This window comes from Etheostoma spectabile, chromosome 4 (assembly GCF_008692095.1).
Source record: "Etheostoma spectabile isolate EspeVRDwgs_2016 chromosome 4, UIUC_Espe_1.0, whole genome shotgun sequence".
NCBI classification, from domain to species: Eukaryota; Metazoa; Chordata; class Actinopteri; order Perciformes; family Percidae; genus Etheostoma; species Etheostoma spectabile.
Window position 1 is genome coordinate 16,953,843 of NC_045736.1, and position 14,326 is coordinate 16,968,168.

General features: G+C 39.4%; 1 protein-coding gene across 3 annotated transcripts; it reads right to left on the reverse strand.

The window, feature by feature from the left end:
- Positions 1-339: 339 nt before the first annotated feature.
- On the reverse strand, positions 340-14,232 carry eif4enif1 (eukaryotic translation initiation factor 4E nuclear import factor 1). 3 transcript variants are annotated; one of them, XM_032513711.1, is made up of 19 exons: positions 13,859-14,232; positions 13,081-13,234; positions 12,923-12,996; positions 12,006-12,133; positions 11,397-11,671; positions 10,803-11,001; positions 9,826-9,983; positions 9,004-9,142; positions 8,413-8,589; positions 7,876-8,147; positions 7,202-7,276; positions 6,179-6,365; positions 4,827-4,915; positions 4,184-4,317; positions 3,009-3,090; positions 2,787-2,907; positions 2,387-2,698; positions 2,096-2,266; positions 340-1,375 (listed from the first exon to the last, which is right to left on the reverse strand). In XM_032513711.1, the coding sequence occupies exons 2-19, from the start codon at positions 13,180-13,182 to the stop codon at positions 1,188-1,190; spliced, it is 2,883 nt and encodes a 960-aa protein (XP_032369602.1). In that variant the 5' UTR covers positions 13,183-13,234; positions 13,859-14,232; the 3' UTR covers positions 340-1,187. The 3 variants fall into 3 exon arrangements, with proteins under 3 accessions (XP_032369602.1, XP_032369601.1, XP_032369600.1); XM_032513710.1 differs by having other exon boundaries at positions 1,124-1,375; positions 14,009-14,232; XM_032513709.1 differs by lacking the exon at positions 13,859-14,232 and adding an exon at positions 13,691-13,709 and having other exon boundaries at positions 1,124-1,375.
- Positions 14,233-14,326: the final 94 nt, after the last annotated feature.

Sequence of the window (14,326 nt, forward strand, 5' to 3'; positions counted from 1 at the left end):
AAACAAGTACCTCAGTTAAATGTCTCAAACAGCACAACCATAAACGCTAGCTATTCTTAAATGTTTTTTGGATGAGGTTAGAAAAGCTGCAGCAAGACCGCTCTTACTTGTTCAGTTGCCATTTATTATTATTATTATTATGTACACCTGTTCAGCACTAACACAATCCATGATCATTTAATGCTCTGCCATACATTTTAAGGTTGTAGTTTGTGTTGTACTTAAGAGGTTAGTATCTTGCTTCCTATCGATGTAAAGAGGCAAACATTAGAAAACCCCGGTCTATCTAACAGTCCAGTGTAACAGTAGTTAAAGCAAAACGTCTCATACAGACACAACCATTTAAACGATTAAGCAAATTGTGTTTTACTCAATTGTATTTATTTATTCCATTTGTGCTTTTTATAACTTATAGCACAAACTGAATCCCAAACAATCCCAACCACCCTCAAAAAAAAAAAATTGACAATGTGAGCAGTGCTGCCCCCCCTCAATGACAGGTTGGATGGGAGAGGATACAGTTTAAGGGAAAAAAAACAAAAACAAAAACACAAAAATAAAGAAAGGCACAACCAGTGCTTGCTGCATCCCCCGGAGTTGTCTTGAAATGCTCCAACCGGTCACATCTACAGAAAAGGGCCACCAGCCATGCCACAAAAGGGTAGAGTATACAATGAAGTTACTCATCAATCCAACATTTCTCACTAGCAGTGGCCCTTTCTCAGTGCAGTTCAGAGTGGGAAATTAAAGTTGGCTAAGACAAAGGAATGCTACCAGCTTTTGGTGACTTTGTCCCTCGCAGTTGTCAGTTTTACTGCAGGATAGTTTCACCTTCCCCATTCCAAGAAAAAGAAAACCGCTATATACAGGGACAATAAGATTATTTCCCATGGTCTGTACAATTGGGCCTATACATTATTTACTGCGCAGAGCCTAATACTAATACAAAAAATGTTATCACTCAGTCGGCAAAACAAATCCCCATTACTTGTCTTCCCTTTTCTGCTGATGAGCATCTTCAAAAAACAGTGACTTCAAGATTGAAGACTAATAAGCATGGCATTGTTAGACTGTCCAGGTCTGTGCACCGTCTTTCAAATTAAAGTTCACATTTTTATGGTAACAAAGAGGTGGAGATGGGCAAAAGAAAAAAAAAAAAATCTCTTGCTATCCAGCAGTCTATTTTCTTATGGCCGGAACTCCAATTCGTCTACACTTATGACCTTGGCCGGCATGGAGGGTAGTGGTTGTTCTAGCACATCTGATCCAAACCACTTGGCGAGGCCTAGAGGGGGGGTGCCCCTGTGTTGCTGGGAGCCATTAGTCCGGTGAGGGCCTTGGCTCTGTGACTGAGGGCCTGGGATGCCTGGATGCACTGCAAGATGAGAATAGTTTAAAAAGATAAGACAAAAGTTGTCATGTTTAAACTTACCAATTTCTGCTCTTACAGATACATACATTTCACGTTGAATATCCAAGACTTTAGTATTTTAGGTTATTCTCTGTGGCATTATTCAGTAATCAAATCCTAATCAGTCATAGTGTTGAGGAACATAGGAAAAAAGGGGGAGAGAGAGGGCAGTATGACATTTAACACAGGTCCTAGGCCAGAATCCAACTGTGATGTTGTGTTGAACAAAACAGCTACCAAAACACTCCTGAACATATTAAATGTAACAAAAAAGGTTAATGACTTATTTCATGCCAGAAAGCATTTCAATTTTAAAGAATAAAAAAAAACACTATAGTAATTTTTTTCTTGAATGTTGCACAACTGAGGGATTCGACCTGTACAAATCTTAGTTGGCGCTTTGACAAACTCCCACCTCATCACATTAGGATTTGTTCTATTTTTTTTCAATTAGCATGCAATTACTAGACTTATTACATGTATTATTTGCACGTATTTTAACATCCAATCCAATTTTACCAATTTCTGCTCTTACAGATACATACATTTCACGTTGAATATCCAAGACTTTAGTATTTTAGGTTATTCTCTGTGGCATTATTCAGTAATCAAATCCTTTGAGGGGACATAATGCTTCCACTAGCATATGCCCACAGTGATTTATAATATTAAACTTCCACTCACTTGGTCTCTGTTGCTGAAGTTGCTGCTGCATTACTGCTAACTGCATCTGAGTGTTGGCTCTGGGAGGTAGAAGAGGATGCCCTGTTGCACTGAGAGGGTACAGTGGTTGTCCAAGCAGGGCAGGAGGCAAGCCTTGAAGTTGGGCAAGGTCAACATGTGGTGGGAATATACCTGGTGTGTATAATTAAAGACTTCCATCAGAGATCACCAAGGTCAGAGGTTTAATACCAGGTCAATTTATAGTTTATGCGTGTGTGTGCGCGTGTGTGTGTAAGAGATCCAAAAACTAACCTGCTTGAACAAGAGCAGGTCCAAGTTGCTGGGGCTGGATACCCTGCGCCAACATTCTTTGAACCACATTAGGGTGGAGCTGGGGAGGAGGGCACGCCATTGGTACTTGGGATAGCAGCGGTACCGGGTAGATGGGACGAGGGAAAGATGCAGGTCCTGGAGGTAACATGTTGGGCGTATGGTGTCCAGCAGAACAAGGCCTGAGACGCTCCTGATCCTTTCTTGGAAAGGTCTGGGAGCCAGCCCTTAATCCTCCAGACTGGGCCACATTCCCGTCAATCGCCTCCATATATGGATTTGGGGAGCTGCCGTCTGTAATACATAACCAAAATTTCATATTTACCGTTTGTACATTAACTGAAGTTCAAATCGGGAAGTTGTGGGTAACAATGCTCTGTACCATCTTGAGCGTGTCCTGCCTCCTCCTTGTTCTCTGAATGACTCAATGGTTCATCTCTGCTTTTCTCTTTTGTTGCGTACATTTTACGGATCACAGATGTGGGTGTAAAGGATGGAGACAACTGTAGTAAAAAAAACAAAAAAAACACACACTAGCAAAACCAAGTTTAACTTCACAGGACAACTAAACAATGACAGGTGAGAGGATACAGTCTCTGCTCACCATGCTGGTGACAGCATTTCCTGGGGAGTTTCTTCCAGCAGGTGGAGGGCCTGGACCAGGAGAGCGATTAACACGTTGCAGTCTGTGGATCACAAGCACATCAGCCATAAGCAACTAGCAAATTCTTGTTATCTGGTTTGGGTCAAACATTTTGCATTATTTTAAAGACATTAGTCAAAAAAAAAAAAAAAAAAAAAAAAAATAGTGTACCGCTGTAACATGTAATACACTGAGTTGTGTATGACAACATTCCAATTGCTAACAGGCCAAACACGTAGCCCAATTTAAAAAGGTGTTCATAGCAAAGGGCTCCAGAATTAAAAACAAACAAAAAAACAACACACTTATATAAACTAAGAGCATTGAAGCTAAGTAGAAATGTTTGGGGCATAGGCAGAAAATGTAGGGGCGTACACCTTAAATCAACCGGCAACACAATTTCACACTTCACTTTTTAACTTTGATAGATTTTAGTTTCTGTATTTATTACCAAAGGATTTATCTCTTATTTTGGTTCAATCACATTTTAATGGAATGGTAGCTCAGTCCGTAGGAAGTTGGGTTGGAAGGAGGGTCGCTTGTTCAAGTCCCCGTACTGACCAAAGTACAAAGTGTGGATTGGTAGCTGGAGAGATGTCACTTCACCTCTGGGGCTCTGCCAGGTGCTTTTGAGCAAGGCACTGTACCCTCCCAACCGCTCAGGGCTCTGGTCCAGCACTGGCAGCCTTCTTACTGACATCGCTCTATTTGTGCATGAATAGTGCGTGCAAAATTTCAGGCTAGTGTGTAGTGATTTCTAACAAAATGAGTCTAAATTGTATTTTCCCTACTGGGATCAATAAATATAAAATTACTACTATTATTATTACTAGATTTATAAACAAAATGCACGATTTTCAGCTGTAGATCACCATTCAAATGCATTATGGACTGCAAAAATCATGTTTTCACAGACACATAACAGCTCCATGGAACAATAGCCAATTCAGGTAGACTCTGGCTCCTTGTTTTACAACATTAAATAAAAATGTCATCAATTTTGCAGGTGGCAGTCTGGAGTCCTGTAGCACATGAAGATCATTGATTGCTAAGGAGGCATTAATCACATTCAATTCTTTGTGCCAACATAAATACATACTGTGCAGTATTTGAAATATTTTTAAAAAGACACTAACCTATTTCGAAAATATATGTCCTGTGGTGGCTTGTAGCCAGACTGGAATGAGTGGTGGGCATGAAGAGCAAGGTCCTGTTGAAATGCCAGAGCTTCCAGATCTGCCTGATTCACTGGCATAGAGAGCGCCCTCATCTGGTTAAGTAAAATTCACACAACTGAAGAGATCACCAACAACAATCACAGACATCTTTAAGCAACATTACGGAACTTGACGTTACAGCTTCAAAATCATTTTAATGCTACTCTGACTTGTATTAGGGAAAATAATGCCATGTCATTCCCACTTTGCGCCTCGAATACTGTTTAAGCACTATGTAACTTTAATGGATAAATAAAAAGGGTCTTTTGAATGGCAAATTGTGTTTCAAAGCCCTCTCAGATGATTCTGTCCAAAAGTCTTAAGTTATTTGCCTGTACTGTTGATGTGAATTGTTTTTTTAAAGTACATTTAGAACAAAAAAAAAATTGGTTGATTAATCGCAAGTTAACTAATCGAAATCATAAATTTAATTGACAGCCCAAGTTATAAAATAAGGTTCTTCAAACTGAATACCAATTTACATAAAATACTTAGTGTGCAAGATATCTTTTGAGTAAACAAAGCCATTAGTCCAAGTTCACAGTGTCCAAACACTGGTTACCTGTTGCTGTGCAGCAGATCCAGGGCTGATAGATCTGTGTATTTCAGCAAACTGTTCCGGCAGCATGGGCTGATGGCCAACAGGAAAACCTTCAGGTAGGAGAGAGAATAAACCACAACAAAAAACTATTGATGACATAATACAGCTCGTCTGACCAACACCATCCAATAAAAAAAGTTAAACTGAAGCTATTGGATGATGTGGCTAAAATGCCCACAACCCCGGAGATGCACTCTTTAGTTGCTGTGATCATATGACACTTGCACAGCAAGAGATAATCATAAGTACAACATTTTTTGCTCAGACTGAAAAAAAGTTGATTATGTTGAGCTTACTGCTTTTGTAGCACCTGCGTAATATTAGGGTTGGGTAACGACTGGGTTTTTCCAATACCTGTGCTAAACCGATTTTCAAACATTGATGATGCCTAACTGATTGATATATATATATTTTTTTTAATCTATCACAAACCAGTTGGCGGCATTAAATAACTTGTTTATTGTTCAGGCCATATGGTTTAAATTAAATGATTAAAAATGTAAAAACCTTTAACATAACTCTGTAAAATGCTGTTGGACAAAAAAAAAACACTACATGCAAAACGGGTATTTCACAACAGGCTTACTAGTTTCAAATTAACACACCCGTTTTTCTGACAACGGCAGCTTCAGACAGTATGTACCAGTGTTGAAATCCTCCAGCAAAATACAATTATACTTACACTGTTTATCTGTCAGCATTTTAACAGTGTTTAACCCATATCTTAACCAATTGTAAGCTAATGTTACCTTCTGTCAAGTGTAGTTTTAACTAGAGCCACATGCAACGCCACTGCCTTCAGTGTCTGTTTCGGAGCATCAGAGAGCTGCACAGTCACTTAAGTGGCACTGAGATCTGTGTTGCTAGTCGGTCCAGTAGGTACCAGTGGTTTCGACACCGGTGCCGCATTTACACAGGGTTTCGGTACCCAAACCTATGTAAAACAGCCTCTGAAATTTGTTTCACTAATGCATTTCTGTTGATACACACAGATGGTGTCAACGCCATACGATCAGAGCTGTAATAATTTTGGATTGTATCAACAGTAAAAAGTAAAGCTTTCCACCATGTGCTGATAATCATTAAATGTTGGATGGATTATCAATGATAAATTGTAGAGGCAGCAATGACGACAAACATTTCATGAAACAAAAAAATAAATAAACATCTGAGTTCACCTATTTCTGGGTTTGTTTCTGATTATGCAATCGTGAAAGCCTGATGATATAAAGTCAATGCATACAATAGGCATTCTTTCCAGTATTTTTTACATGACTTAAGGTTCCAACATGTCACTTTTACAAATAACTTACCTGCTGAAGGTTGCAACCGACTGCTAAAGTAGTCAGGTGAGGGTGCCCTATGTGGAAAGAGTGGGGGTGACGGGCCCTTGTGTAGTAGGCCGTGTAGAGGGGCAGAGGTTGTTGGGCCCTCAGAGCTGCCCAACAGATTGCCAAGTAGTGTAGGAGAGCCACTTCGTGCAGGACCTCCCAAGAGCTCCTATGATACAAATGTAAAATAAAGATTTCTTCATGTCTCAATTAACTCTAATCTTATAGGTCTGGCAGTTAAAATTAAAGTGAAAGACTATCATCGATAAATCCACGTAGTTCAACATATATGCTGTCCTGAGTTCCCCAAATAATTCTATTTGTGGTGCTTGTGGATGGGGGGGGGGGCGTTGTCTCATGTCACTTTTGGGGTGTGTGCTCCAAAGCCTGGTATTACCACACAGCTAGCATACGGTACGGTCTTCCATAAGTTCACCTGGAACTCTCAAACAGCCATTTTGTTTATTCTGACGTTTTTTTCCACAAAGCGGGGCTTGTTAAAGTTGATCTGATGTTTGTGTTCATGACATATTCACTGGAACAAGCGCTTACGTTAGCTACGACAGCTGGCAATGGCTAAAATTAGCTTACATTAGGGTCTGAAAAACAGCAGGGAGAAAAAGTTCCTTGCAGTTTAGAAGTTCCAGGTTTTATTAGCTGTTGCAGCAGATATACGGTAAAGCCAGAGGTCTACTGCCGTCAAGCTTTCAGTGTGTGCACCAAGATGATAATCTATTCCCTGGTTCTTTAGGGCTGGTAGGATCTGTGGTGTACCTACCTGTGTTGGCACTATATTGAGAAGAAAACCAATTTATGTAGTGTTTAGGATCAGATAAACGCACCACCTGATCACAAACCATAGACCTGTGCCTTTCCTCAGACCCGATTGGACTGAACATAATTGCCACCGGCCCAACTGTTTTAATGAGAAACTAGTGTACATTTGAAAAGTTCTAGTCTATACCAAACATTTTTCACCATTATGTTGATAGTCGAGATACACACCTGAAATATGTTTTTCTGCTGCCGAGGAGGCAACTGAGCTTCAGACAGTGTCACCACAGCTGGGTCTGAAGGTTGCTGCATTGTACAGGGAGAAACCATTTGTGGCAGGTTTGATGCAACCATTTCACTGTAAAAACCCATCCCAGTAACCAATGTTGAGTATGTGGTAGGCATTTATAGGTGCATCAAAACAGAAATTTGAACCAAAATTGATCAGTGATCACCAGATATGAAAATGTAGACATGTATCAAATACAGAATTTTGTGAAACCTCCTCAAACTGCAACAAGGCAAGCCCACTGAGATGGATTTGTACATGAAAGTCAAAGTGTCCCTCATGCAAGTCACGTATGCCTTTGATACATACTGCATGTCATGTTCCTTAATGAGCATTCATCCAATGACAAAACATGGTTCTCATCTCAATACAAACTGAAACCAGATTACAATTTCAGAAACTGGAAAAAAGGACACTTGCAGCTTCATACAACATTCAAAAACCTTCAAACCATTTAAACAAATTTATGCCCATCACTTTCTAGTCTGTTAAGCTGAAAAAGCTTGCGTGCAGCCTTCCACTAGAAAAATTTGTATGAATAACCGTTTTATTGCAACATACACAATGTTGTTACTTAACCAGTTAAAAGTGTCTATATAAAAAGGGAACTACTTACATTGTTTGTGTTGGTTTTGGGGTGAGTTGGCAGAGTTCCACTTGCCTTCATGCTGCTGACTAGTTTATTAAAGGCTGACATGTCTGTGTCACGAGACTTTGGACGGGCACTGGAGCCACCAGTTAAAGCCTCCTCTAAATGTTGAGCCATAAATGGCGTGCCATTTCCTCTCTGTGGAGGCGGCCCCTTTCGCACCTGTGGTTCTGAGCCCAGCTTCATTCCCTTCATCTCACCCTCCACTTCCTCCAGCGAGAGCACCGCTCCACAGTTAGCTGAGGACAGAGAAAACTTTATGTAGCACTGTTTGAAACAAAAAACAGTTACTGTACTTTACAAGTAAATTGAAATGCTGATTAAGAGAGAATGTCAAGAAATTGAATTCAGGAGATTTAAAATTGGACCCCGACTTCATACTTGATGCCATTAAGTCGGATGGTGCACAATCCTTATGTGAACATGCAGGAACAACATGTCTAATGCTCAGTATATTCCCAGTAAAAAGTTGACTCATGTTAAACTAATTGAACTGGCACTCACTGCTTTCCCTTAGCCGAGCCTTGTTGACTGACAGGGTGGAAAGAAGAGGCTTCAGGTCTATTTTGGCCTTATGCAGCAGCTCCAGGATATCCACCTTCTCCTTGCACTCAGATGTTTGAATAGGTGTGAAGTATGAGGCAGGGCCTTGGCTAGACGAAGTGCTGCGTGGTTCAAGACCTTTAGAAGAGCAAAACAGTTCAAGATTTAGTGAATCAACCCAGAAAGTGTTTTGGGGTTATTAACATTACAAAGCAAGAAAGTAGGCCAACAAATCACATAGCACTGGATTAAAGTAGTTAACAGCAGATAGAGATATATAGAGATATATAGAGATATAGAGAGATATAGAGTATATATATAGATAGATATATATATATATAGATATAGATATAGATATATATATAAAATCCAGGTGCTTGTTCTGAATTATCTGGAATACTTTCCAAAACCAAAGACCTCCTGGAATCAAAGATGGAAGTTGTTCTAATACTTTTTTTAACCCCACTTATAAAAAGCAGGCTTTTGATCTTGCCTGGTTTTAAGCTACATAGTTACATGAAGCTCCTTTAAAAAGAAAACCAAATCATTCACCTGCAAGTTTTTCTAGTTCTTCATGGGGAGTGGACCTCAGACTGCTGGACCGGCTGCCCGAAGGGCTCAGGTTACTGGAGAACCACTGACTGAAACGGCTAGCTGATACAGGGCCCTCCCCCAAAACGTCCTCTATCATCTGCAAGACAAAAAAAAGGCACCTGTGAAACAGTAAGAAACATAACGGCAGGCCAAAAGGTACAAAGGCAAAAGTGGCACTTACGTTTAGGGTGTTTTCCATCGATTTAGCACAAAATGTGCAAGACGATAAGGGCAGTCTCATTGACTGCACTACTGTTTGGCTTTGTGTTGATTTAATGCCCCAGACAAAACCCTTATTTGTTAGTCCTCAATTTAGCAGGTCTAATGTAGCTATTATGATGGGCATAAATTTGGATTCTTGATACCTTTTTAACATCTTACCCCATGCAGCAGCCCACTGACAAAAATAAAGAAAGTGCAACATTCAGTGACAATACCCACACCAGAGAAAGTTCAGTGAGATCAAGCCAGTGTAGCAGAGGTCTTGTGCTGACACAAATGATTTGCTAACTTAATACTTGAATTCAAAAAGGCTAGTTTGTTTATTTAATGAGACATGAACAGATTAATTTGTTACATAATAATTGTGCAACAACTGTAATCTAGCCTCTAAAATGTTAAGGTTGACAAATTACATAAAACAAATGACCTGCAGGTCTGTTGAGGGACAGACACACTTGAAAACCTCTACTGTTAAAAGCTTATACTGATAAGTCATCCCATCTGTGACGTTCACACTTTTAACACCAACAGAACCACACAGTGCACCCCAGTACTTACAGAGGCCAGCCCTGGCATGGTCTTCTCCAGATTGAAGAATTCATTGAAGTCAAAGTCTCCAGTTGTCTGTTCAGGCAGAACATCAGGGTGGGGAACCTCCTGATCAGCAGTAGACTGCAAACCAGCATCTCGCTCTTCTGCAGTTCCATTACATTCCACTGTACAAAAAAAAAACAACCAAACAAATAGTTAATAAGCACGCCACGATTCCTCCAAATCCTCAATTACATTTGATCGAATTGATATTTGACTGGTCACAGATTGATTCCCAATTTTTTTTTTAAACCAGTTTGCTATGCCATTTAAGACTAAACTTGTATGCAATATAATATCTAATCTTTGTTCGCAATGTACCAAACTACACTGTCAAATTTAAAACATGTATTAACAAAACAATGCAACAATAACTTCTCTCTTTATTCAATTGGAAACGTAAGCAAAATAATCTGCCATCTAGTTTCTCTTTTGTAAATGCAGTCTTCTTCACGCCATGTTAGTCGTGCTGCCAGTGGAAGAATGATACACGCACATAGAGCTTGAAGGCTTTTGGCTGACAACGCAAACGTCAACATAACTTACTGGAAATCCAAAATGCTTCCACACCGGCGACTTCAGTGAAAGATGAGGTTCACGTTCTGGTGATGAGTCTCCTGCATCTACAGTTGCCATGCTATATTGACTGGTTGTAGCTAAGGTTGACTCACAGGACTTAAACGCGTTTTTTTCCGCTTGGCAAACCGACCGGACGAGATATGGGGCGTGGCAGCATCAACAAGTCAATTTTTTTTTTTTTTTTTTTTTTTATAAGAATTTGAGATTTTGACTTCATTTCGGTCGATTTTGAATTAATTTTAATCGTGACACCCTTAATAGTTATGCATCCCTAATGGGATGAAAGTTGCACTATAATAGTTATAAAAATGTCATGCAGTTTGCCAACTGGTGGAAAAAAAAAAAAAAAAAAATGCATTCCTTGCCTTCTCTTATGGACTCTGCCCGTTTTCTTGACCGCTTGGACCTCCGCTTATCATCCTCCAGGATTTTGTCGTCAAATCCAATGAGCTCAATCGTTTCAGACTGGCTGGTGGGACCCCCAGAGAACCACTCTGGCTCCTCTTCTGCATAAGAGTCATTCCTTCTCCTTTCACTAAACACGCGTTTGTCACCAAAATCCCTCTGCAAATTAAACAAATCCAAAATAATATCTGTGTAGAAAGATAAGACCTTTAGATGCTAATAATTTGATTAAAATAATGGGATCATTAAAAAAAAATATATATATATATATATATATATATGAAAAATAAATTTTGTGAACACATTTAAGGCTTTATTTCTCCTGCACATTTCTCTTTTCGGCTATTTTATCCTCAAAAGTTAACTTGTTAATTATCACAAGTGCTTTTGTGAAACTAACTGAATGGCATATGGGTTTGTGATTTTGCAAAAAACTCCTGGCAATCCGACTTACATTAACGTCTAAGAGAAATGCTAACCTCAATGCATTGAATGTCTCACCGTCTGAACACTAAGGAAAAAACAAGGATTAACTGAAAACAATGAACACCAACCCTGAATCGTTTATCCTTAAAGTCCCTCTCACGTTCCCGCTCTTTCTCTGAACGGGCTTCTCTCTCAAATGCTCGGGCAGCAATTATGCGGCCACTGCCAATTCTGCGTGCCCCTCCTAGACGGAGACTCTCGTTCTCCTTATTTTCAAGGGGACTGATTGGGCGACGGGCATGGGGTGCAAGTGCAGCATTGCCTTGACATCCACCTCCGAAACTGCGTCGCTGCGGGCTCAGTACGACATCCAGATCATCCTCCTTTAACCGCTCACGAGGATCTGAATACAATGCAGAGGTTCAACCACCATGTTCACATCACAACCAACACAATCAAAAGTAAACCTAGATTTAACTTTAAAAAATGTTACATTTTTAATTTATGCCTCATTTATATTATCTTTTTATTCCTCAAGACAACAATGTAGTTTAAATAGTTGTTTGAGCATAACACTGCTTAATATTCAGGAGTTCTGAGCATTACAATTACAGAAACCTTTTCTAAATAACAATTATACTGTTTCATGGCATATCAATAGATCACTTCTAACATACATAATTTTATGACCAGTTTTTTGGTTTAAATCTTTAGCTTCATGGCTTTGAGCCATTTACCTGGGATTCTTCGTTTTAAAGGAACCCTGTCATCCACATAGTCCTTCTTAAAACCTTCCACCGGAGAGCTACGCTCTGAAGTGGGATACAGTGAGGCATGCCACTTCTCAGGATCCCAGACACCATCACTGTATCAAAACACATACTCAACTTGTTGACCACAACATGACAAATAACTGACAAATTATTTCCATTTTTTTTTAAATGGGTAAAAGACCATTTCACATATGAAAAGGCTAAGAACACCAAAAATTAAGAATACTGGGCACAGCTACACATTTAATTTCAGCTTCGTTTCTGGGACCAATTTGTACAATCTAACAACTGTGTTTATTAAACAGGTCAACATTAAAATATATTTCAACCTCTTCTCGTGAGCCAGGAAGAGTAATGTTATTTCTACCATACAAGCGATTTTTCATATTAAGTCATGTCTGAAAATCCTACTTTGTCGTATATCTACAATGAAAAAACAGGGCTCACTTGCCAAATACTAGTTAATAAAAAATAAATTAAAAAAAAAATCTATGTTGGCAGATTAAATAAAGTCAGTCCTATAGGAGAGTTGCTGAAACAGGCACACTTTACTACAAACTCTCATCACTACAACACACAAGTTGATTGACCACACACACAATTAGACACTCTTTTACAACAGAAAATAAAAGCCACTAGTATAGATTCAGAATACCTAAGCATTTTCATTCTTATTGGCTCATGTGTTTAAGGGAAAACATACCTATGATCTGACACCTAATTCAATTACTGTCAAAGAGGGAAAAAGGTTGGTGTTTCTCAAGGACGCACATCCAAGCCTCATTTCATAAATAAGTCTTGCTTCCCTTGTTGACCCACATATCAGAATATTATGTGGATTGTGTTCAATCTAGAATACATCCGAGTCAATTCATTCTTACCTGTCATATTTCTCAGAAAGACAATCTGGCCTTTCATTGGAGACTGGAAGTTCTTTAATTTCCAGAAGCACCTCCTGTACAATAATTGATTATGGTTAATTGTGTTAGGAAAAGCTGTGTGGCCTCCATTTTATCGTTTTGTTGGGATATCTCATTACCTTGGTGTATCTGTAAGGAGCTGTGGCTGCTAGCTGTTTAACTTCATCCACAGCCACATCACAATCCCCATCCTTCTGCTCTACACAAGCATCGTTTTCCATGACTGATTTCAGAAAGGAACAAATTGCTTCAAGCCCAACAGTGACTCTGTTCCTGTTGGAAACCAATAACGTTATAACTTAAGCAGTTCCGTTGAATGGTGAAATATTCGGACAAAGTTTGTCCTACAAGGTTAGCTAATAACTAAAATGTTTCAATAGATCACTAGATTCAAATAAAAACATTTTTTAAGTTGCAAGCGTCATCCCTGTGACCTGGCCTTGCATTATAAATCACAACAATAAACTTCACCTAACGTCGAGCTCTCTTATGTGGGGACAGTTTTAGCAAACGCTGCTAGCCAATTAGCAAGTTAATTGACAACAGCCGCTGTAATAAGACGTGACACGTCAATTCAATGGCTAACTACCTCTTACTAGCATTAATTCACAAAGTGCCTGTAAAGTAATTGCGTTATCTGCACAAAGTGATTTTGAAATACATTTACAGCCAGTAACAATATTACTTGATCTATGGCTATATGAATCATCTAGATAACGTTTACATTACCTTTTCAGGGAAAGATACACCAACAATTACTCTAGACACTGGTTAGCTAGCTAGCTCATAACGTCCCACACAGTTGACTGCAAACCTCAGTGTTTTTTTTTTAGCTAGTTGGTTGTACAAACGACTGGCTATGTAGTTTATTTAGAAATACACAAACGGCAAACGTACCTAGTTTAAATGTTGCGTGGAACACAGGCTGCCAACTGCCGAGCAGCGACAGTTCACGTTAGTTAGCTAGTTAGTTAGCTAGCTAGCTAACCTAGCACATTTAGCTAGCTAGCTAACTAACGTTGGCTGGGGTTTGGGGATAATGCCCACCCAGCGAGTACCAAATCTGAAGCCGGCTGAGTTGTTGCAGTGATTTCAGCAAACGCACACTATACTGGGGTAACTAAACAAAATAGCAAAGGTCCAAGTAACAAATTAATTCACACGTAAACTGTGTAACCTCAAATTATTGTCTGCTCTTTCTCTGTTTTCTAAGTCGTAGCAGCAATTTTCCTCTGATCACCGCTTTAAGAAGGTCCTAGGAAAGATTACATCGTGCCCATCGCGCCTTTAGAGAATTTTACATAATCTTGTGTTCGTCGGCCGTGTTGCATTTTAATATTTATTCATACTATAGAAACCCCATGT